At 41.5% G+C, this 25,444-nt stretch overlaps 1 protein-coding gene across 7 annotated transcripts in view; it reads left to right on the forward strand.

Annotated features, from left to right (window-relative positions):
* The window catches only part of LOC122812252 (TLC domain-containing protein 4-like), a 1,080,923-nt gene that overhangs the window by 1,024,926 nt on the left and 30,553 nt on the right, over positions 1–25,444 (forward strand). For all 7 annotated transcript variants that reach the window (XM_044084636.1, XM_044084635.1, XM_044084640.1 and 4 more), the window contains 2 exons: positions 4,425–4,519; positions 4,844–4,917. In XM_044084636.1, the coding sequence (XP_043940571.1) occupies positions 4,425–4,519; positions 4,844–4,917 (169 nt within the window). The remainder of the gene's footprint in view (positions 1–4,424; positions 4,520–4,843; positions 4,918–25,444) is intronic.

The raw sequence follows: 25,444 nt of genomic DNA on the forward strand, positions 1-25,444 counted from the left end.
GTATTGTCCATCTGCATGGGTGTCATGAAGTTCAGCACTAATGTCTTAAGAAGCATGAAGTTGGCTTTGGAGAAATTTTTTACCATGGTTTCCTTAATGGGGGGTGGAGGCAGGATGTGGATATCTAGGGTAATTAGCTTATGGTCGAATCGGACCAATGAGGCATTGATTTCAGGTGTGGAACACCGGTCACTCATATTGGCAATGACTAGATCTAGGATATTGTTGCCCCTGGTGGGGGTGTGGATAAGTTGATCCAGGGCATTGGAGTTTATGAATTCCAGAAAGTGTTGAGCGAAGGAGTTGGTACATGAGTAGTTTTCCCAGTTAATGGTGGGGTAGTTGAAATCGCCCATTATTAGGGTGTTTGGGTAAACCCTAATATTTTCCAGTACATCAAGAAAAGAGGAGTGGGAATCCTGGGGCATGGTGGGTGATCTGTAGCAAGCTACAATTTGGATTGCAGTTTTGCCCAAAGTTAGTTGCACTTGGATACCCTCGGCTGCATTATGCTGAGCAACTAGCCTGGAGGTGTGGATATCCTTAATGAATATGGATACACCTCCGCCTTTGGTGTTCCGGTCCAGCTTACATGGCTGAAAAGTGTAGTATGAGTTATAGCCTGGAGTGCAGGGGTGCTCTCTGGAGCCTTGAACCAGGTCTCAGTTACTGCACAGATATCGATGTTCTCCATTTTAAGGAGTGCCTCGAGTGAGTGCATTTTTAGATTTAAACTTCTGGAATTGAGTAGCATCACCCTCAGTTTTTGCTTGCCTGTTCCTGTTACTGTGGTGAATTTGTCATTTGAACCTTGCCTAAAAAAGGCACTATAGGGGCGGCAAGAACCTTAGCCAGTATCCGGAATCCCAGGGGTGACAGGTGCAGGCCATCTCTGGTAAAGCATTGTGGTCTGCCGACCATGTCATCCCAGGCAGACAGATACTGGATCCCTTTAGAATGGCACCAGAAGCTTAGCCAATTGTTGAAGTCAATCATTTTGTCCTTGTACTGCGGCATCATTCTGGGTGATGGCAGAATGCTACTCAGGGCTAGGGTCATACCTGCCTGGGCTACAAGATCGGAGAGCTCTTCCATGTCTCTTTTCATGTAGTCCAGGGAGGTACGTCTCAGGTCGTTCACACCAACATGGACAATGACAGAGTCATATTTGTACTTGTTGTGGAGTGACCTGAGTGCGTGGGTTATGTGGCGGATCCTGGCTCCCAACAGGCAGCTGACAGTAACCTTTTCCTTGTTTAGCCTGCTGAGTGGGACATCATTGTGCCTGACTATAGAGTCGCCTATGACTAGTGTGTTGGGTATGTTGTTTTGCCTTATTGGCTGTAGTTGAGTGGCACACTGAGTCTGCGGGCTATGTGTCATTTGGGTTGTGTTGGGGGGTGGAGGTTGCTTGCATTTCTGCTTTGGCGGTCTCTGTTGCTTGAGCAGATTGTTATTGAGAGCCTCCGTGAATGTTTTTGTATTTTATGTGTGGATTTTGGTGTTGTAGATTTAGTGAGACTATGTGATGAGTGTGGTGTGGTCAAGTGTTTATCTTCTCCTCTTGACTGTCAAGTTCAGTCTTGATTGCAGAAAGCTTTTCCTCCAGTTTGGCTAGATAAGTGCATCTTTCACATGTTGTAGTGTTGGGTGGTAGGAGGAGAGGGTTGTCTGTGTACCTGAAGCAATTTCTACATTGCCTGAAGATGCCCAGATTCATCAGATAGACAGGAGAGAACACTGGGAGCTGACCCTTGGACATGCCTGAATAAAAAAACTATTTTCCTCTAGATAAGTGAGGAAAGTGAGTACAACAGCTGTTTTTCTCTAAGTAAGTGAGGAAAGTAAGTACCAAAACTGTTTTCCTCCAGGTAATGAGGAAGGTTGAGTGCTGTAGTAATTAGTAGGTTATTTAGTGCTTACAAGTTCTGAACAAGTGCTGATCACGAATAAGCAAATTCAAGTGCTAAAACTAAGAATCTGTATCTGGACTAAACTAGTTACAGGAAAGGGGGGAAACAAGTGCAAATGTGGGCTTTTAAATCAGAAAGTTGAGAGAGATGGAAAAACTGCCCAAACGGCCAATAACTACAATTTCTGGGCCAGAACCACTCCTTATGTGGTAGATCGGTTACCTAATACTTACCACTCCCACTGATAAGCTAAAAGGTTTCCCTCCAACACAGAAAGCTTGGAGGGGCTCAGAAGCTTACATACAGTCCTGGATACAGCAAATCTGAATCTGGACTACACTAGTTACAGGAAAGGTATATGCCTTGAGTATTTTACCGATTGCCCCTGTCCATAAGTGACATAGGCCCTACCCCAGGTGTACATGTTCCAGCAGTATAGTATTCACCCTTTTCTGTATGTGGGCTACATTGCAGACAGCCCAACACATCATTGCAGATTCATTTGGGGTTTAGGAGTTCACTTTTGCTATTCATGCACCTCATCCTCCTGGTTCTAGTTAGATACACGAGTCCTAATTCTTACAGTTTGCAAATACTATAAATTACATTTCATAATATTTTTTGAAACCAAAACATCTACATCAAAGCTCTCCCCTTAACATCCATAACAGGTGTTTAGGGTGCTGCATTTCATAATGTTTGAGTTTTGAAGATTTTTTTTGTTCACAGTGTCCTATTAGTACAAAGCAAGACTCTTTGCATCTTCAACACTGGAAAGCCAGTATGGCTCACATGCCTGTCTAGTTAGAATTATTTTATTACCCATTCTCATATCATCCAAAGTTTCAGTAGAAATTCAGCACCTTGTACACTATACGCCTTGTTCATTTCAAGGCTTTTAATCTTAATCCTTACAAAACTGAGCATGGCTACATGGTTATATGTCTGTGGTTTACTACAGCCAGAACAATTTCTATATTTTAATTTTTTTTTTTGTTAGGTGAGTCTGGAATTTCATTTCATTGCTAGACCAATGTATTGTATTAGATATGCTGTGATTCTTCTACTCCCAGAATTATAATTTTTATGTTTATATTTAATCCTACTTTCCCCAACCTAAACATGCCAGTCATTGTATCAAGTGTCTGTTTTTTTAAATTCTTGCTAGATCGAGTTGTTAAGTTATGTCTCATTTCCAGGGATACCCCCTACCTCCAGCACACATATGCATACCCTTACCTGTATAGAAGATTTTATAGTGTCTATCTGAGGGGGTTCAGTTCCTCACAGAATACCCCTAAAACCCTGCTGTAAACCCATGGTCCTTAGTTAAAACAAAAACAAACAAACCCTTCTCTCTCTCTCTTATTACAGAATTCCCCAGCCCTTCTCCACCAAATTTCATCCCTCATGTTTGGTGCCAAGAACTCTTTTTATCTCAGAGTATGTTTTGTATGCCTGCTTGCAGCAGGCTGCTGCATGTGGCTTCAGTCTTCTCCTCCATAAGAAACTTTGGTTATTGAATGGTACGCTGATGATTGATTGCGATAATTTGAGCGTAGGTATGTGTATCTTTATAAACGAGATATAAGATGTGAAGTATAACCTCTGACAGTACAGTAGAGGCCTAAGGTTCAAAGTTTCTGTTAGGCCTGGGTGGGCCTGAGTTGTTTGGTCTCTGTTTGTATGCTGTGTGGTTCTGAACTGGTCATTTAGCCTAACCGTTATTAACCTTGTTTTAATCATTCAGTCAGTAAAAGCAATTTCATGTGAGATCCATTTCCAACCAGTTGATGTTTTTATTCCCTTTTTCTAACAATACAGCAGACACTTACTAGAATAAAATGTTATCCATGTTGTATTGTTAAACTGCAATTTGCTAATTGTTTTAATAATGATTGCTGTATTTCACATGGAACTGTTGTGATTTTTGTCTTCATCTATTTTTTTTAAAACCTACTCACATATACTGTCTGGAGAAACTGCTTCTATCCATTGTACTATCAGTCAGCAGCACAAGGCTTACCAGAGTATAGAAAGCAGAGAATAGCTGGAGTTACTTCACTGCAGCAAGACCTTATATGAGAGTGCAGGAAGTATTGTGATTTTTTTCAGGTGTCTCACTGAAACTCAGATTAGGTCATGTTACCTGTACAGGACCATGCATCTGTGAACTAATTTGATGTCTGGGTCATGACCCTACAGTCTGGCTCTCTTTAGAATTGTCGAATTTGGGATAATTTCTTTCTTGGTCAGTAAAATTTATTCACATTTTCCATGTATTTTGCTGCATTGAGTTTCTTTTTGGTAGTATTTTTTCTATTGCAGTATTTCTGCAGATCATAGAACTGATTTAAAAGTAAGTGTGTGTGTGTGTGTGTGTGTGTGTGTGTGTGTGTGTGTGTGTGTGTGTGTGTGTGTGTGTGGTAAGGGTGGTTGGCACTGTTTAGGTTTAGAGGTGATGTTTTCTTGCACAGCTATGCCCTCTGAGTTCATTTATTGTGATTCCAGATTTGCTGCTTCTCATTCGCTACTGGAAGTTGATGGGGGATGCTTTTTTCATATGCCACCACTTGGCGGCGTTATATGCCTACAGTTATGTATTGGTGAGTTCTACAACTTGTAATTTCACAGCTGTACAACTTATTTCTCCTTGTGCTGAACAGCATTCATTTGTTTTATACTTGTGTTAATTTCTCCATTTTTACATTATACATTTTATCTTTTCTTTCTATAGCATCCATCGTTTATCACACCCTTACTTATTGCTCTGTTTTTCCATTTTGCTTTCATTAATTTCTTTTCTGTGTAAACCTTTCTCAGTTCACTCTCACATTTCTGACTTTCCAATAACCCACTGTCCAAGTACTTATATTTTTGTTTCCCTTCTCAAGCACTGTTCAGCTGTTGTTTCTGTTTTTTCCTTTTAGAGTCGAGGAGTACTGCCATACTTTGCAAATTTCCGCCTGATTTCAGAATTGTCCACTCCATTTGTAAACCAAAGGTAAACTGTTCTTGACACTTAATTGCCTGCACTGGGATTTGGTGGGGCTAGGTGTAAAAAACTGCCATTATGCCTGAATTGGTGGTAAATATCCCTTTCCTCTTCTTCAGAGAATAACACTATAGATGCTGATAGCACCATTTAATGCTGAAAGAAAGGGAGGGACTGACTTGCAGCATATACAGTTTATTCTGGAAGGTACAAATGATGGGAAAGAGGTATTTATCTTGTGAGGAAAAGTGTAAACAGAGCTGTCATCTGTCTGTGATTTTCAATAGTATCCATGCTTTTGATTGAATTTTTGGTACTCTTTCTCCTTCCTAAAAGTTCTGATTTTTACAGTGGCAATTTTCTCAAATAAATGTCAAAAATTACAATTAGATTTTTTTTCCCCTCAGAAAGTGCATGTTAATGCAAATCCTGAAATTTTATGAATCATGTTATTATGTCAGTGTTTTGAGTATACCTGATTTCTGTTTTTGTCCCCGATTGTTGGCTTTATTCCCTGATTCTTGAGGTAACAGGTTGAGAGCTAGGAGCACAAATTAAAATGCTACTGAAGTTTTATAGTCCCAGCTGTGCCACGATCTGATGATAAATCACGTGATTTAAGAATTGCTATTTATGAAGTAGTACATTATTGTAAATGAATAGCGGATGCAGCTTTAAATTCGTACTTTGTGATGAGACAAAGTTTGCATACCTTGTCTGGTGTTGTGTTATTTCATCTAAAATTGCTTTTGTACATTTCGCATCTTTAGTTCTTACATCAATACAGCTTCCTCTGCAGTATAAGAAATCACTGTTCAGTTCAGCAGTTTGGTTATCAACCACCCATAGCTGTGCAGATAAGTAACCATTGGGGAAAGTTTTTTTCTTTTTCTTATCATTGTAGGTTTTTGATTGTTATGTATTTAATTGTACCTTTATTAAGGTTGTTATCTGGGGTTATGTCTACCTCAGAAAAAAAAGAATAAGCATTGGTGTAAATGCCATATTTTTGTAAAGATGTTCACACTAGGTCACATTTTTGCCCAGGACTGTCCTGTGGTATATCTTCTTGTTTGTGCTAGTATTGGAAAACATGTTTTCCAGGACTATTTGGATAAGCAGAAAATAAGGGGTGACCCGGGAGTAATGTCTGGTTAAGTGACTTGCTCAAAATCACACAGTAACTGAATGGAGTTAGTGGGAATCAAACTGAGGACTGCTTCAGCAACTGAGATCTAGGAGCAAATAGTCTTAAATCTGTTCTCCCTGTAGGATGTCTCAACTAGAAGCTCTAAGCAAAAGTCTGTATCAGGCATCCTTCTGGAGAAGAAAAGGCTGTGGATAAGCTAGCCATCCATGAGAAGGTCACTGGGGACATTGCAACCATCCTGGGTGGAATCCCAAGGTCAGATGCATTGACCATATGGAAGTGCTTGCACAGCTCCAGGTTCCAATGCTTATCACTGCAGAGGCCTCTGGGAGTTCCCACCTAGAGCCCAGCATGCCTTCAGTTGCTTGCATGGCCCCCTCTGGCTGAAATCATGGTTGGCATGATCATTTGGGCAACGGGTTGCTAGGTGACAAATCAGACATATGATTTGTGGAGACACCAGAGAATTTGGATATTTCCACTGTGTTAGTAATATTGGATGCCCTAAGTTATCATTTGGAGGTAGGGAACTCCTTTTAGAAGCTTTGCTAAACTTTGTCGAGAAGAAAGCATTTATCCCACACAAATATTGGCTCAGTTCTTTCAAGCCACAACCAAGAGGGACCAAGTATCAGCAAGGGAATTGCTGAGAATCTTAGAGTACTTGGTATCAACTAACTGTATGGCTAGGCTGGCAAAACTTCACAAGAGGAAATTACAGCACTGTCACACATTTGTGTGACACTAGCATAGTCAGTCCTTGGAATAAATTATTCCTTTGTTACTCTGCACAAAGCAGAAGATCTCATGATGGAGTTAACAGGTGAAAAGGAATGTGGGTTTCCGTTTCATACAGGCTGTGGAGAGTTCATAGCCAGTCTGTTGTGATTTATAAAACAGGAGTTCTCTCAATGGAACCTGGCTGTCCCTTTCAAAGAGGCTGCCAAGACCCAGATTCTGAGTACAAATGCCTCAGACTCATCTTGGGGAGTACATTCAGCCAATGTGAGAGCTAATATTAACATCTTACTTCCAAGATGGCTGGCTGCACACTGATCAACTGCTTAATTTGAGTCAAATATGCTCAGAGCTGATTAAAATAAATGAAACATTGAAGGAATATATCGACTCAAGTAACAAAAAGTTGGAAAAATGGAAGAAACTTTAAACAGATATTCCAATGAACTGATAAAACTGCAAAAATCAGATGTTGAAAAGCAGAAAAGCCTGGCTGAGTATGAGACTGCTCAAGAAGATATGTTTCAAAAATGGTACAATTAGAGGGCAGCACGCAGGAAAGAAAATGAAAGTTCCTGCTGTACCTGGAAGGAACAGACTGTTTTAATTTTATGAAGGCAAAGATAAGCAACTGGATTGGTCCTCTACAGCAGGATTTGTTAAATGAAAGAGTACATAATGTGTATGCACCAAACCTGGTCATGAGAAGACAGCCAAGACCTGTATTACTAAAGATGCAATCCTATCAGCAGAAAGAGTTGATCCTGACAAAACTATAGCAGAAGGGCAAAGTATTAAAAGTTGGAGACAGTAGAGTGTTTGTGGAAAATGATTATTCACTGTACACCAGGCAGATGAGAAGCAAATTTTATTCCAGCAATCAGGGAATATCAAGAGGCAGGTGTAAGATTCAAGCTGCTGTATCCAGCTGTCTTCAGAATACTTTTTTTCCTGGACGATCAAAGTAATTTTGATGCAGAACAGGCTAAGGAGGAAATACAGAAGTTTGTTCAACAAAAAATGAGCCATCAAGCAGAAGGGGACTTTGCTTCTCAGTCTTCTGATAAAACTCACAGAGAGACTTTGCCACTGAAATGTTTTCCAGTGTTCCAAAGGAAAATGCTTTAGAGAGAGAGAAACAGGAGTTGACTAGAAGAATTGGAAGTACCTTGGAATTGAACAGGAATCTGGAGTTGGAAAATGGAGATGAACAGGGCGAAGACCAGCAACACAGAAATTAGTAAATAAATGTGGGGCTTACAAAGTATCAGTCGCATACATATGTGAAATATGATTGTACAAGAAAAAATAGAAAAAATGGACTTTTGTTGACTTTGTTTAAATTTCTGGGGGAGTGCAAGGCTTTTGTCCAACTTCATGTCATTAATGTTTGTAAGGATCTCAAACTGGACTGAGGAAGAAAAGCAGCCAGCAATATAAAGTACCAAAACTTTATTCAAGAAAACTCGTAATGATTACTGGTGGTTGTGACTGACATCTCCGTGGTTGTTTGTGTTTTTTTAATGTTTGGAAGGATACTAAGAGAAGGAAAGGGTAAATGTGACCTCTCCACTCTGAGCCATTAATCAAGGAGCCTGAATCCTCACCACTCACACTGGAGAGGGACATTCACTTGAAACAAAAATGGATACACCCAGTATTTCCAGATGCAGCTGTCTGCATCAAGCACAATTTCACTTAAGAGCACACACGGAGCACATTCAGTCTGGGGAGTAGGTTTTTGTATCTGTTTCCCTACCTAGTAAGACTCCCCACTGGCACAGCTGTAAGGTTGAGTCCACAGCTGAGTGTCTAAGCCAAGTCCTTCAGCATCCTCTCTGTGAAACCAGTACTTTCTGTCCCAGCTCAAAGTAGCTGGCACACACACACTTTGAGATGTGATTTTCACACACACACACACACACACACCTGTGAAAGGCTGGCACAGATTTACTAGCTATGGCCCCTTCTGCACAGACTATAAAGTAGTTACACTGCCACCAGACACCCTAAAGCCAGCTACTCTAAGGCTCTTACAAGGGTACCCAGCTATACTGAGTGAAATTAATATTAAGACAAATGATGTTTGGCCAGTGCAGTAAGGCTTCCAAGAATGGCCACGGTGTCACCAAATAGTTATAAGTCCTCTCAAAGTTTAAAACATTCTCTAAAGGACCAGCCACAATGAAATGTTTAAATGTATTTAATAATAAAATAATGTGGAAATATGGAATATCTGTTTACAATAAACACCACAGTTTTAGTCACAGGAAATATTACAAATAACACAGGTGGACAGGTTCACACAGTTGCAGAAAAAACAAGACTTCTACCTTCTAGCTTATCAGTGGGAGTGGTAAGCACTAGGTAACCAATCTACCACATAAGGACTGGTTTCTGGCCCAGAAATTGTAGTTATTGGCCATTTGGGCAGTTTTACCATCTCTCTCAACTGTCTGATTTAAAAGCCCACATTTGCACTTGATGTCCTTCAAGGATGCATCTGCAGTCATAACATATGGGTTGTCCTGCCTCAGGCAGCCCCTCGGTCGGCCGGATTCCAAAGTCTGGGTCTGGCCTCGGCTGATGTCGCACTTTCCCTGGGGTATAAAAGCATCAGCCAACGCCATTTTCCTCAGTCTTTCTTGCCGAAGCAGAAGCTGTTGATCAGATCCAGAGATTTCAGCTAAGACTTGGACTCTTTCTTGCCTCAGCCGATGTCAGACAAAGTAAATACTTTTTAACTTGTGGGAAACAAATACCTCATAAGGATTTCCATTCTTACTGCCTTCCTTGCTTAGGCCCAGACCACGGCGTACGTCGGCCTGTTTAGCCTATGCCTCCTTCAACCCACGAACTCTTAGGCGTTGGTCGGAGTTTGCAGAGGAATTTTTGGGCCGCTTTTGCTTATAAAATGCCGTCGGAGACTCCGACGCATATGGTCAAAAAAGCAAAGAAAAACGGACCGACACTCAGCGACACTTTCGCTGAAACCACGGCTAGGCCTACGATTGTCTCGGTTTCGCCGAAACGAGTCCTCGGTGATTCCTTCTTCGAAACCGCGCCGACCACCACACCAAGGCGAGAGGCCGGCTGAGTCGCTTTTCAAACCTACGACTAGTGTTCAGGATTTGTCCGACACCATACATTTGGACATTTCTACCCCTGGGCGTAGATAGGCCCCAGCTTCTATGTCCATTAAGGCCTTTTCTAGGGCTAAAGCTGCCAAACTTTCAAAAGCTTTGCCTACCAAATCTACACCCCAGAGGCCTTCCTCTAGTTCACAGATCCTCAGCCTGGCTGAGGACCTTATCTCCTTAATTAGGGGTTCACAACCTCACCCAGACAGGGCCTCTCAACCTCCTCCAGACAAAAGGCCCAGGACTGACCCCTCTGAACCCCTCTCCTCAGATGATTCCACGGATGGATCTGAGTTGTCAGACCACCAGGAAGGGGCTTACTCGCCTTATGAGGATTCAGATGCAGAGGAATCTATCCTTCGGCCTCCCTCCTGAAGAGTTTTCCTTTGGGGAGACTTTACACTCCATGAGAGAGCACTTTCAATGGCAAGGTCAGGATTTCTCTGATTCTAGAAAAAGATTACGGACCTTTTTGCATTTGCCTCAGCATAGGCCCTTAGCTATACCTCCTGTTCTAAATGTAATTGATGATGTGTACAATGATGTCAGTACAGCTCCTGATACTCTTCCTCCGGCCCCTGCCAAACCTGACAGATATTACAGGGTCCCGGATTCTCATTTCCATCTGTATAAAGCCCATTCTGCAGACCCAGAAACTATTTCTCAGGGCCCTAAAGGGGTTGCAGCCGCTACTGCCAAAAATCCCCTACCCTCTGATAGAGAGTCTAGAGCTTTAGAGATGGGGTAAGAAGGTGTATACATCTGCAACTCTTTCTGTCAGGGCATTAAACTGTCAATTCCATATGATACAGTACCAAGAGTATTTGCTAGATGAATTGAATAAGAAACTTTCTTCTTCTGAACCCCTAGACCGTAAATCCCTTCAGGATTTGGTACATAACTCACAACAGGTTAGTAATCATTTCTTAAAATGTGGCTATGATGCACTGGAGGCTTCATTTAGATCAGCTATGACTGGGGCAGTTATTCGTAGACATGCCTGGCTGAAGGAGCAATCTTTGCCAGACCATGTCAAAGTTAAACTCCTCGATGCTCCAATGGAGAAACAAAATTTATTTGGCTCCCCTGCTCAGGAGATTCTAAAAAAGGTTGAAGAAAAAGCAAAATCTGTGCAAGCAGTTAAAGATTTCCTGCAAGTTCAACCACCGAGATTCAGCAGAAACTGGCCTACAAAAAAATTGGTCCTTTCCAGACTCGGACAGAGCCCAGAGAGGCAGGAACAGGCGCCTAGAGGCAGAGGTCAATCGAAGGGCTCCTACAGAGGCCGTCAGTGGCAGCCTGCCAACCAGAGGAGTAGTGCAACAGCTACAACAACAACTACTACAGGACAGACTCAATGACTTGACTCTGATTCCGCCTACCAGGGATCAACTGGAAGCACCCTTAAGCTGGCTTTATTCTCAAAAAACTGGCATTACATTACAAAGGATACTTGGGCATTGCAAATAATAGACAAAGGATACAGGTTTCACTTCCACACTTTGCCAAAGAGAAGCCGAATGCCAAACCTTCCACCAAATCAGAAGGCAGAGGCTTTAAAACAAATCAGCAAGTTACTTCAGTTGAAAGCTATAGAAAAGGTACCATGTTCAGAACAAGGCCAAGGATTTTACTCCAGACTATTCCTTGTACCAAGAAAAGAAAATCAATGGAGGCCTATTCTCGACTTGTCCGCACTCAACACTTATCTCATTGTGCCAAAATTCAAAATGCTGACACTACAGCAACTTCTTCCCATGTTGGGCAAGGAGTCTTGGCTGGTGACTCTAGATCTCAAGGAGGCATACCTGCACGTCCCTATCCGACCAAATTGCAGAAGACACCTCAGATTTCTTGCAGGATCAGAGCATTATCAATTCTCAGCATTGCCCTTTGGCTTATCTACTGTGCCCAGAGTATTCACGAAATGCTTGGCATCAGTAGTTGCACATTGCAGACTACAGGGAATTCAAATTTATCCATACCTGGACGACTGCCTAATACAAGCGGACAACAAGAACAAATTGTTAAAGGACTTGGCCTATACCATACACCTGTTACAGGCCTTGGGATACACAGTCAACATCCAAAAGTCAAGACTAGTACCATCCCAAAGATCTGGACACAAGCACCCAAATGGCCTTTCTCACAGAAGAAAAGCAAAAACAACTTCCAGATTACTTCATGATTTTGACAAGACAAACTCAGCTTACTGCAAGGAAAATCCTGCAGGCCCTGGGTTACATGGCATCCTGCATAATTCTAATCCCACATGCCAGACTGCATATGAGGAAATTACAATGGTACCTAAGGAGTGTATGGTCTCAACACAGTCACAGTTTAGAAACCATGATACCAATCATTCCATGCCTTCAAAAGGAATTCCTGTGGTGGGCTCAGGCCTGCCAGTCCAACAGAGGGTTGCCTTTCAACAAACCAAAAGCAAGGCAGACCATCACCACAGACGCCTCGGACCGAGGATGGGGAGCACACATGGAGGACAAATGCATCCAAGGCCTATGGCCTCAAGGGCAGCTAAGCATGCACATAAACCAAAAGGAAATGCTGACAGTGAGACATGCAATCGAGGCATTCAAACCCTTCCTCCAACAAGGACAACTGTTAATAAGGACAGACAACACCACGGTCATGTGGTACATAAACAAACAGGGTGGCACACATTCTTACCCGCTATGCCGGATGGCTATGAATCTGTGGGATCTATGCCTGAATCTCAATATCCAACTACAGGCCCAATTGGAAAGAAAATGCACTGGCGGACAGCCTAAGCAGAACTACCATGGATGCACACGAATGGATGCTGCACCCAGACATCTTCAAGCTCATAACAAAGACATGGGGAATGCCGGAGATAGATCTGTTCGCCTCCCCACTCAACCATCAACTGAAGACATTCTGCTCAAGGACATACCACCCACAAGCTTGGAGGGTGGACTCTCTCTCTTTCAGCTGGAAAGCCCTAACAGTATATGCCTTTCCACCTCTCCCATTGATGCACAAGGTTCTACTGAAAATCAGGGAGGAACAGCCAAAAGTGATACTAATAGCTCCGGACTGGCCAAGACAACACTGGTATCCACTATTAAGAAGCATGTCTCAGGCAAAATCATGGCCTCTCCCCCTATGGCCTCTTCTTCTAACGCAGAACAATTTCAAGACCCTACATCCCAACTTGAAAACATTGCAGCTAACTGCCTGGAAAATTCCTTAAGTCCCAATCAAACTGTTTTATCTCAGAGGGTGAAGGACATTATCCTGGAAGCTGCCTTCCACAAGGAAGACATACTCAGCTAAATGGAAGAGATTTCTCATTTGGAGCACATCAAAGGGCACAGATGTCACAGTGGCAAACTTAGCACATATCCTAGAATATTTAGCAGAATTGTTCCACAATGGCCTGTCCTATTCTTCCATTAAGATTCATGCTTCAGCAATTTCAGCAGAATACAATGTGGATCCAACTATCTTCTCACACCCTCTCCTCCGACAATTCCTGAGAGGGATCAAAAATGTTAAACCTCCAATAAGACCCCCTCTACCTGCCTGGGATCTCAACTTTGTGCTGGAAAAACTGACGCTACCTCCTTTTGAACCAGCAGCATCAGCGGATCTACAGTTTCTATCTTGGAAAACTGCATTCCTTCTGGCAATCACTTCAGCAAGAAGAGTATCTGAGTTACAAGCATTAATGGCAGTGCAGCCTTTTATTATTTTCCACCAGGACAGGGTGTCACTAAGAACCAATCCTACTTTTATGCCAAAGGTGGTATCTAGGGTATCCTTGAACCAAGCTATTCACTTGCCTACGTTCTTCCCTAATCCACAGAATAAAGGGGAAAAACTTTTGCACACCCTGGATATACACAGACAACTACGCTACTATTTGGACAGAACAAAAACTAGCAGAAAAACTGACCAACTTTTTGTAGCATATGCAACTGGGGTGCAAGGAAGAGCAATTTCCAAACAGACAATTTCAAAATGGATAGGAAATTGCATTCGCTACTCCTTTCATGGAAAGACAGTTCCTGAAAATATCAGGCCTCACTCCACAAGGGCCACGGCCACCACTACAGCCTTCCTACGGTGGCTACCAAGGACATTTTAGAAGCTGCTACTTGGACCTCCGTGCATACATTTGCCAAGCATTACAATCTACCTTTATACTCTAGATCCAGAGCAGGGTTTGCAACTGCAGTCCTGCAGGGATCTTAACTACACCATCTTTTCTTAGTACCTCCGCCCCCAGATTGGCTATGGTATTCTACCCATATGTTATGACTGCAGATGCATCCTTGAAGGACATAGTACAGTTTTGTACCTACCATAAATGTAGATGTCCGATAGGTATGCATCTGCAGTCCTCCCTCCTTCCCCTCTTTGGTATTCCTAGGGTGCTTACCCCTCTTTTAGCTAGCTGAGGGAATCTATTATGGTGTATTTGTTTGTTTATTCATGTATATAATTTGCAAATGTTTGGAACTTTTCAGCATTTATCCAAATTTAGCCTTCCTAGAGGGCACCTGGCATCTGGGGCAAGAAAAACTGAGGAAAATGGTGTCGGCTGATGCTTTTATACCCCAGACGCTCTGACGTCGGGGAAAGTGCGACATCAGCCGAGGCCAGACCCAGACTTTGGAATCTGGCCGACCGAGGGGCTGCCTGAGGCAGGACAACCCATATGTTATGACTGCAGATGCATACCTATCGGACATCTACATTTATGGTAGGTACAAAACTGTACTTTTCTCCCCTTGCCTGTAACTAGTCTAGTCCAGATACAGATTTGCTGTATCCAGGACTGTTTGTAAGCTCCTGAGCCCCCCCACCAAGCCTTTCTGTGTTGGACGGAAGCCTTCTAGCTTATCAGTGGGAGTGGTAAGCACTAGGTAACTGGAGTGGTTTCTGGGCCCAGGAATTGTAGTTATTGGCCATTTGGGCAGTTTTTTCATCTCTGTCAACTTTCTGATTTAAAAGCCCGCATTTACACTTGTTATCCCCCCTTTCCTGTAACTAGTCTAGTCCAGATACAGATTTGCTGTTTCCAGGACTGTTTATAAGCTACTGAGCCCCCCCCAAGCCTTTCTGTGTTGAAGGGAAGCCTTCTAGCTTATCGGTGGGAGTAGTAAGCACTAGGTAGCCTATCTACCACAAGAGGAGTGGTTTCTGGCCCAGATTTGTGGTTTATTGCCTTTTGGGCAATTTCTTCCATCTCTTTCAACTTTCTGGCTTAAAAGCCTGTGTTTGCACTTGTTTCCCCCCTTTTCTGTAACTAGTCTAGTCCAGATACAGATTTGCTGTGTCCAAGACTGTAAGCTTCTGAGCCCCCCAAGCCTTTCTGTGTTGGAGGAAAGCCTTCTAGCTTATCAGTAGGAGTGGTAAGCACTAGGTAGCCTATCTACCACAAGAGGAGTGGTTCCTGGCCCAGAAATTGTAGTTTATTGGCCGTTTGGACAGTTTTTCCATCTCTCTCAACTTTCTGGTTTAAAAGCCCGCATTTGCTCTTGTTTCCTGCCTTTCCTGTAACTAGTCTAGTCCAGATTCAGACTTGCTGTATCCAGGACTGTCTGTAAGCTTCTGAATGGTGCCTGAGTCTGCTCTTCAGTTTTCCCTTAAATCTGCTATTTCTCTCCTCTTCTGCACTTATACTAGCTTATTAGTCTAGGACTTCACCAGACTTCTTTTAGCAATTATTGTAGCACACAAGTGCTACCAGCACTAACCGTTCTACAAGGAAACATATCTAGTACTTATTACCAATGCCCATCCAACCAGGCATGTCAAAAGGTCAGTTCCCTGTGCTTTCTCTCATTAACCTGGTGAACTTGGGCATCCTGAGGCAATGTAGCAACTGCCTCATGTACACTGGCAACTCTCTCCTCTTACCTCCCAACACTCAGACTTGTGAGAGATGCACTTGTATATGCAAATTGGAAGCCACGCACTCTCCAGCCAAGACCAGAATAGCTGGTCAAGAAGAGAAGGTCAACACTTGCACCACACCACATGGAACACATAGCCCTCTGAAACATACACCAGCACTGCCTTTATATAAAAACACAAACCGCACACCCACCTTCGCGGAGGCTGTCAATAAAAATCTACCCAAGCATCAGAGACCTCCAGGGGAGAAACGCACTCCACCACCACAACACAACACTAATCACGAGACACATAACTCTCCTAAACAGTGTGCCACTCAACCAAAGCCCCTAAGGCAAAACAGCATGCCCAGCACACTAGTCATAGATGATTCGATAGTGAGGCACACTGATGTCCCACTCGCTAGGTTGAATAAGGAGAAAGTAACAGTCAGCTGCCTGTCAGGTGCCAGGATCCGACACATAATGCATGCACTCAGGTCGCTCAACAACAGGTACAAATATGACTCTGTCATTGTACATATGGGGGTGAATGACCTGAGACGTACCTCCCTGGACTACATGAAAAGAGATGTGGAGGAGCTCTCAGATTATGTAGCCCAGGTGGATATGACCCTAGCCCTGAGCAGCATCCTACCATCACCCAGAATGATATCACAGTACAAGCAGAAAATTATTGATTTCAACAATTGGCTAAGTTTCTGGTGTCATTCCAAGGGGATCCAGTATTTGTCTACCTGGGATGACATGATTGACATACCTTGATGCTTTGCCAGAGATTGCCTACATCTGTCACCCCTGAGCTTACAGATACTGGCCAAGGCTCTTGCCACCCCTATAGTGCCTTTTTAGGCGGTATTCCAAAGACCAAGTTACCACCGTAACAGTTACAAACAAATGCAATCTGAGGGTCATGTTGCTCAATGCTAGAAGTCTAAATCTCAAAATGCACTTGCTCGAGGCACTCCTTAAAATGGAAAACATCGACATTTGTGCTGTAACAGAGATCTGGTTCAAGGCAGCAGAAAGCACCCCTGCACTACCAGGCTATAACTCATTCCACACCTTTCAGCCCCAGAACTTAGACTGAAGCTCCAAAGGTGGTGGTGTTTCCTTATTCATAAAGGATGCGCACACCTCCAGACTGGTAGCCCAACATAAAGCATCAGAGATGCTTCAGGTGCAGCTAACATTGGGTAAGACAGCAATTCAGGTCGTAGCCTGCTGTAGGTCCTCAACAATGTCCCATGCCTCGCATTCCTCGTTCCTAAGCACCCTGGAGAATATTAGGGTCCAACCTAACACTCTCTTACTAAATGACTTCAACTACCCTCCATTAACTGGGTAAACTACTCATGTACCAATACACTTGCCCAAGGATTCCTGGAGTTCATTAATTCCAATGCCCTTGACCAGCTCGTTCTTACCCCCACTAGAGGTAGCAACATCGTTGACCTGGTCATTACTAACATGGGTGACCGTTGCTCTACACCAATAGTCAGCTCCTTCCTGGTTAGATCCAACCACAAACTAATCACCTTGGAAATCCACATCCCTCCCACCCCCCGAGCAAAGGCAACCACCATGAAAAACCTCTCCAGAGCTAACTTTGGGATCCTAAAAACAGAAGTGGCTAACTTCACGGCACCATGCAAATGGAGAATACTTGCCTGACTGCAGAATCATACACCAATGCACTGTACGAATAAGTACACAAATGCATAGATCTTGCCATACCCAATTGAATCAAGACACTCTCCTCCAAAAAAAGGAAGCTAATCTGGTGGTCCCCTGCCATAAACAAACTCTACAACAGAAGGAGAAACTGATGCAGAATAAGGTGAAGTCCCAAGACTGGAAAAACTCCCTTATCTGCCTCAACAAAAAGTTGAGATCCCTCATCAAATCCTCTAAAGCTAGGTATGAAAACAGAATTGTAGCAGATAGTAAAGACAACCACAAGGCCTTCTATAGATATGTAAAGAATCTCCATGGCAGTACCCAGATTTGCTCTGAGCTGTTGCACAATGGTACCTCCTATACTGAGCCAACAGGTATTGCCAGTATACTGGCCAACAGATTCAGTGCTAACTTTACCCCCCCCCCCCAAAGGACCAATCACAATACCAGTAGATTGCCAGGCACCCAGTATTACTGCTCAACAAGTTAAAACAGCACTGTCCAAGGCCAAGAATACAGCTTCTATGGGACTTGACAATATCCCTGGTTGTGTTCTACATGAACTACAGAGTGAACTGGCACCTCACCTGTGTGCCCTGTTCAATCACAGCCTCACCTCAGGCTTTGTCCCTGCTGAATGGTGCACTGCTACAGTCATCCCTCTCCACAAAGGAGAAGTGACTACAGACCCTGGGAACTATCGCCCCATTAGTCTGACGAGTCTGATATGCAGAGCTATGGAACGCATCATCATGGACCTAATAAACAAAGATATAGGGAATCTCCAAACTCTGGATCCCACACAGTTTGGTTTTGTGAAGGGTAGATCATGCCTGCTCAACTTGGTAGACTTCTTTGAGTCAGTCACCAGAGGTGTGGATGAAGGCAAGGTGGTTCATGCAGGCTACCTTGATCTGGCAAAGGCTTTTGATACCATTCCCCACTCAGGAATCATAGAAAACCTCACTAAGCTTGGCATCAACCCCTATATCACTAGGGTTGCAAACGGGCTCACAGATAGAACCCACAGTGTGAAAGTAGCTGACTCCATGTCAGGCTGCTGATTAGTCACGAGTGGAGTCCCACAGGGTTCAGTCCTGGGTCCTCTCCTGTTTGGTATCTACTTCTCTGTAGTCCAGGCCAACACAAAGGGACTCTGGCTGACAAAGTTCACAAACGATTGCAAGTTGGGAGCTATTATTAACTCCCCAAGTGGTGTTGACATCCTACAGAATGGCCTCATTGTGACCAATGACTGGTGTCAGAACCATGGCCTTAAGCTCAATGCCAAAAAATGTGTTGTCATCCCCTTTGGGAAAAACCCGAATGAATTACCACATTGATGGTAGTCGATGCCCCATTTGGCACGTACCTCACTAGACACTTGCAACAACTGGAGAGGCCACAAAAGTACCTCACAAAGAGGATCCTAGACCTTAAACACTTGTCCTGTATGGACAGACTCAAAAAACACTAACTATTCTCTGTCTCATACCGCCTACTTAGAGGCGATCTCTGCTTGACTTACAAAGCCATGTGTGACCCAGCTCTGTTAGAAATGCTACACCTAAAGAAATCCCATTCCCTCTGCACCACACACTCCAGAGACCTCAACCTCATTACCACAATTAACAGAACATGCTGGAGGGACAGGTTCATAACCCAGAGACTGCCCATGCTATGGGAATAGATTTTCCCATACATGTCAAGCAGAGCACCTCGCTGACCCTCTTCAAGAGAAATCTTGATGAGTGGATGGGAAACAGAAAATTCACCTTGGGGATAACACCAGTGGCTCTACTCAACAGAGGCACTGGGAACTAAGGTCGGGTGGCACTATGCCAGGGTAATCCTATGGCTAGGCTTGTAAAGGCCCCAGGGCTATTAGCCTAGTACACACCTATGAACTACTTTCACTATATTTTCCTTACTGATCTAAAAAATTACTATTCCATGGTTACCTAGGGAGTCCACAGGATTTTTTTGCAGGGGGTGCAAACCCAGTGACCTGCCCACCCCACCCCCTGCCCACACAGCCCAGCCCCCACCCACGCAGTCATTCCAGTGTCCCATTACTTGCCTATTTCTCCCCATTTGCCATAGACACTTTTCAAATCTCTCAGTGTGCATACTGTTTTATGCTTTACTTCTACAATGATTACAGATATTTGGATTTAATTTACAACTTTTATTTCAAATGCTTTAGCCCAAACACTGATAAACATTTACTAAACCTAAACAAAGCAATAGTCTTACAACGAAAACAGACTTAGCATTAAAGCTTCTCTACCTTTGAAACTCACATTCACTGAAACAGCATTGAAACCCATATTCAAAGAAAATGTATCTGGCCAGTTTCAGGTTGTTTGCCTTTGAGCTGTTTTCAAGCAATAGGCTCTTTGCACACCGTGTTAGGGCCATGCAAAAGTTTACTCCAAGGCACAGTTATTCCTTTGCTTTATTTCTGAAGGTAGATGAGCCAAAACCAATGAAGTGCTATCCATAATTATGTCAGTAACATCCCCTTTAAATTTAATGAAATTAAAAAAAAAAGTTATTTTTTTAGGGACAGATACTTAAAATAGACACAACAAAACAGCTCAAAACAATCACTTGAATAATGGTCAGTAATAGAGTTTAATTTGTGCAACTGATCTTCCTCATGCAATTCTTCCTCCTCTTCCCTTCATTTCACCACAGACTACTCAACTTTAAAGATGTTTCTGCTTCATGCTCTGCATTTTTTCTGTATTTGCATATCGATTTTAAACCAGTTGGTCTAATCTCTCTCTGCTCTACTGTATGCAGTCAACAAACGTTATATTCCATTTATTTTGCTTACAGTAGCAGTTTATATCATGGCTATATACATACTCACATACACAAGCATTATTACAGCATTTTAACACATTCACTGTGGCTTTCTCTAAGCTAGCCACTGAAATTTATGTTGGTTTATTTCAGATGAATTTTAAAACTGCAAACTACTAACTGAATTAAAGAATTCCTGCCAACATAAGTCAAATAGGTAGACTGATCTATCCATTAGGCATGTATCAGCTATGACAAGGATCAACAAAAGCAAAGAACAGCAGTCAGAATATGCATGGCCTGCATAAAGGAATAAACATAACACAGTATTAGATTAAACAAATGCAGCAAAACAAAATCTAAGTACGAAATTCAGTTTTGCGCTCAAAAACAATACTGCTACACCATGATTTTAGTCAAATATGTGTTATACTCTACAAAGGGCTGAGCCATTCTAGATACGTGACTTGCTAACATCTAATCAGCATATCAGGTGTTCCCATGCTGTTCAAAGAAATATTCAGTCCTACCGTACCTACAGATGGTTTTTTGCAACAGACTCCTGCAGAATTGTCAACGTCTGTAGCCAGAAAGCAGATTATTGCAACAGTCGTTTTGGTGACATAGTGCATTGTGAGTGGACTTATGGAATCACTGAATATACTGTAAAAAGCACTTTCCATACCTTGATAATCACTTTATTCAGTACACTACTTTTATCTTTAAGTATTTCCTTGCACAATTTATTTAAATAAAATTCAGTGTGTGGCAAAACATCTGCTCTGTATAAATCAAAGAGTAATGCAAATGCTGAAAACACATGACAAAAACAAGGTAGGTAGAATTGCCAATGATTCAAAGGGGGAAACCCATCACCGCCAAGCTCTGAAGTACATAGTATGGAAAAAATCTTACCAAAAAAACTGTTAACCATGCAAATTATGTTTACCCGTAAGCTTACTTAAAGCAATTTCTATTCAGATCAAGCCAAAACTTCCTTCCTAGAACACTTCTGCCAACAAAAATAATTATGAAGACTGGTGGCAAATTATTTCTAAAACATCATCTAAGTATGATGATAGGGCACTAAGCTATATAATCCCTTAAAATGGAACAGTTTAGCCAATGTCATTAAAAACATAATGTGTGCATAAGCAACAATTATATTTCTTACTTTTATAGCAGTAACTTCTCAGTTTTAAATAAACAAAAGCCAGATGACAGCACATAAGCATCTAGTTTTCAATGCCAAACTGTTCAACATGACTAACTGTATTCTACCATGCTGTAAATCTCACCTTGCTTTTCCCTGTCTCCCTATTTCCTCACAATTTCATAATATCATCTTCCACTGTTTCTTGTTTCTCTTCACTCATTCCTCAATATATTGCAACCTTAGCAGATCATCTACAACAATATATCCATGCCCTTTATTGGACTGTATTACCCAACACTCAATTAATCAAACACTAAGTTTCATACTCCTGAAATTCCTCAAATGCTGACCTCTTTCAAGACTCTTCTATTTTACTTGTAAGGGAACAGGCTACCTAAAATTCCAAACCTACTGCCATGAAGACACAGAAAATAAAGTCAAAAGTACAATTTAAAAACAGTTTTGTGCATGTAACACATCTGATTTCAAGTTTGTTAAACTGTTTCCATGCTGTTAAGTGCTTAATGTTTCTCTCCCTGTCAAGTGATATTGTCTTTTTTTTCCTAACTCTGACTCCAAAAGCTCTAGACCTCACTGTACTGTCGCTCATTTATAACACAGATAAAACAATCTTCAAAGTGCACCATGGGACAGTCCAATTAGAGTTAAGCTATAAGTAAACATCCAGTGCATGCCTACAGCAAAACCACTGCTATGTCACATTTTAACACTAGTAATACTACCCATCCATTTATCTAAGGGTCGTCAAAAAGCAAACCATATGAAATTTCTTGTACTTTGCCACAACATGAAACACATCTCGGAAGGCGGAAGTAAAACACAAACCAATGTTAATGCAGCACTCTGAATTAGAAAGTGTCCAACTTGCTGATAACATATTTTTAATAACAGAATAATGTACACACCCACTCTGCTAAAAAGACACTTTATAAAAATAAATCTGAAAAACAGCATGATTGTTTTCACAACTAATCACTGACTAAGCATACTCTACACACTTAAAACACACATACACACACCTACCTTTACCTACCTTACCTATCTTACATACACGCATACACACTCCTACCTACTTCTTACATCCACAGACTCCTGCCTACCTATTTTTTGCACACACATATCTCTTAAACACTTAAACACACACATGCACACACATATCTCTCACTTCTACATTCGTCTGCGCAGTCCGAACGTCCTCTGGAATTCAAATTCCCAGTAGGCAGGAAAGACGAAGACGTAAATCATTGGTCGCACAGACACAGAAGACAGAAACAGGTCGCAAACACCTGTTGCGTCTGTGCAACTGGACAGGATGCAAAGGGTGTTCTTAAAGACGACCGCCCTTTAAAAAAAATGTTTTTTTTAAATTAAAATAAAATTAATTTCTAGGCCAGCCAGTTCCAGGGGGGTGCAAGTGCACCCCCTTGCACCTGCCTGCGGGCTCCCTTGCTGGTTAGAGCAAGGCAATATGAAGTAGGTGAGAGATTCTTGTCAGGTTATAAAAACAGAGTGCCATGAGACTTCAGTGTCACCTGGTATTAAAACATTATTTTAGTGATGTTTTACACAGAATAACATCATATACCTCTGGTCATCTAACTTCTGGTTCCCATGCACCCCCATTGCTAGAAACTGCCAGGATTTAGCACATATGTCTCATTAATACATGCACTTATGCATTTTGCTCAGATCTGCTGCAGCTCCTGGAAGTCATAAAACCATAAAACCCTTCCACTCCTCCAGAGTAGCAGTTAGTTCCCTGCAGTGCAGCTGGATTCCTAATATAGACTTTTTTCCTCTGGCTGCATTGAGAACTGTAAGATGCAATCTTTATGGCCTAAATTAAGTAATTTAATTTCTTACTATTTTCAAAGTCAGGTGGATTGAAATTAAACCCTTCTCTTCCAGTATCCTGTCTTACAATATATACAGTACACTTTAACAGTTACAATAATACATATACATTTCTTCATCTGCTCAACAGGATGCACTATTGATACATTTTTAACACAAGTAACTTTACAAATACATTTTTAACACAAACATCTGTACAAATCAGTTTGATATACAAATGACATCTAATTCTTAACAAAATTCCTACTAGCTGTGCTGGCATATCTCATACATCCACTGCCCTACTTCTCCTGGCATAGCTGGCAGTACTGTAAACCACCAACGACCAGCAAAAAACGATAGTGAACACGCAGTAATGAAGAAATAATGATTATTTATTTATAATGCCTTCAAATCCAGACCGGTTTCTGCTATTCAGCCTTTATCAATAAATACAATAAAGTTTTTTTGAATGAAATGAAGCAGCCTGCATTTATACTAATAGCTGGCAGTACCTCACATCATCACAGGGAGGAAAAAGGTAACTGGTAAAACAGTTTCTTCTATAAAACTGTTCATTATATAAATTACATGTTATGTAGTAAATCATTTTCAGATATTATTGTATGCGGTAAAGATACCAAATAAACAGATGTTTTTTTCTTTCTTCTTTTTAGTATTAGGAAATGTATGCATTACAATTCAAAAAGAGAAAAAAGGCTGGAAAAAAGCATGTTTAAGTTAACAGACTGTAATTATGGGTTGTTGAGAGGGAGAACGGGGTGTAAAAGTACACAGATCATTATATATGTAGAGCTGATATGTTTTCTCTTACTTTTGCATGGGTGAATGTCTGAATTAAGACCCTTGGCTTAATCTAATACCAGGTTTTAAGTGGAAACAGGTAAATAAGGAAACACTGAATGTGATGAAAAGTTGTTCTTTAGCAGTAAATGTTCTGCATGGCTATAGAAGCTTGTAGCTGAGGGCTACATTTTTCTTATGTTTCCATGAAGATAAGACTATTATATGGCAATAAAAAAAAAATAGAGCACTGGTTTCTTTGAGGCTGAAAGTTGATGTTTTCTGAAAGCTTGCAAGTTGTTTTTCACGTCGAAGAGGGGAATAAAGATAAAACAAGAAAAAACAGCAATTAGTTTAAGTAAGACCACAGGCAGCAACATACATCTTAGCGTGGATAACCTTAACTTTAGGTCAGATAATGCCTCTGTGTGCAACTGTCTATGGGGCAGTTGTTCCTATAAAAGGGGTAAAGTCATTATTTGAATATGTTCATAGTTTTGTGAGGTTTTTGAGGGTTTTCATTAAAAGAAAAAGTCTTTGTGGGTTTTTTGAGGGTTTTCATTAAAAGAAAAAGTCTTTGTAAAATGTGATATACGTTCAAATGGAGAGGACAAGAAACTGTATAAAAGAACAACCTGCCAAACATTTGTAGGTGCATGTATCACAAAAGATGGAAATAGACCCTGTCATGTATAATAGGTGGGAATAATGATGTCATATTATAATGGCAACATTTTCTGTATTATCTTAAAATGTGAATGGTCTCACAGGTATAGACAAAAAGGAAAGAGTATTGAATTATATAAATGAATGCAGAGTGCAAATAGCAGTGCTACATAAGATACATTTGGAAAGAAATGAGCCATGTGAATTTGATAAAGAAAGAAGATCCAAAAAGATGTCAGAAATCCAAGTAACACGACTCCACAGCCACCAGGAACAAAAAACCAAAAGCTGATGTAGAATGCAAAAATCCTTTATTCAAGTAGGTCCAAGAAGAAATAAACACAAGCGCTTTCGCTCAGGGTAATCCTGAGCTTTTTCAAGTGAGTACAAAAGCATTTGCTGAAGCCAAACCTTTTTATATAACCATGGGTAACACATTAATTGAAAACAAGTGTTGTCAATCAGTTGTTAGATTCCTTAAAGGGGCTTTGCATTAATTAAAACATGAGATAAAAACTTATATTGTTAAAAAATATATATATATTTAACAGCTGGATTATGCATATATAATTACAAAACATTAAAAATGCTGTTTCAAATATAATAGAATCAAAATTAAAATAGTTTAAAGTAC

The sequence above is a fragment of the Protopterus annectens genome, chromosome 9.part0, assembly GCF_019279795.1.
Source record: "Protopterus annectens isolate FY-2018-M chromosome 9.part0, PAN1.0, whole genome shotgun sequence".
In the NCBI taxonomy this organism is placed as follows: Eukaryota; Metazoa; Chordata; order Ceratodontiformes; family Protopteridae; genus Protopterus; species Protopterus annectens.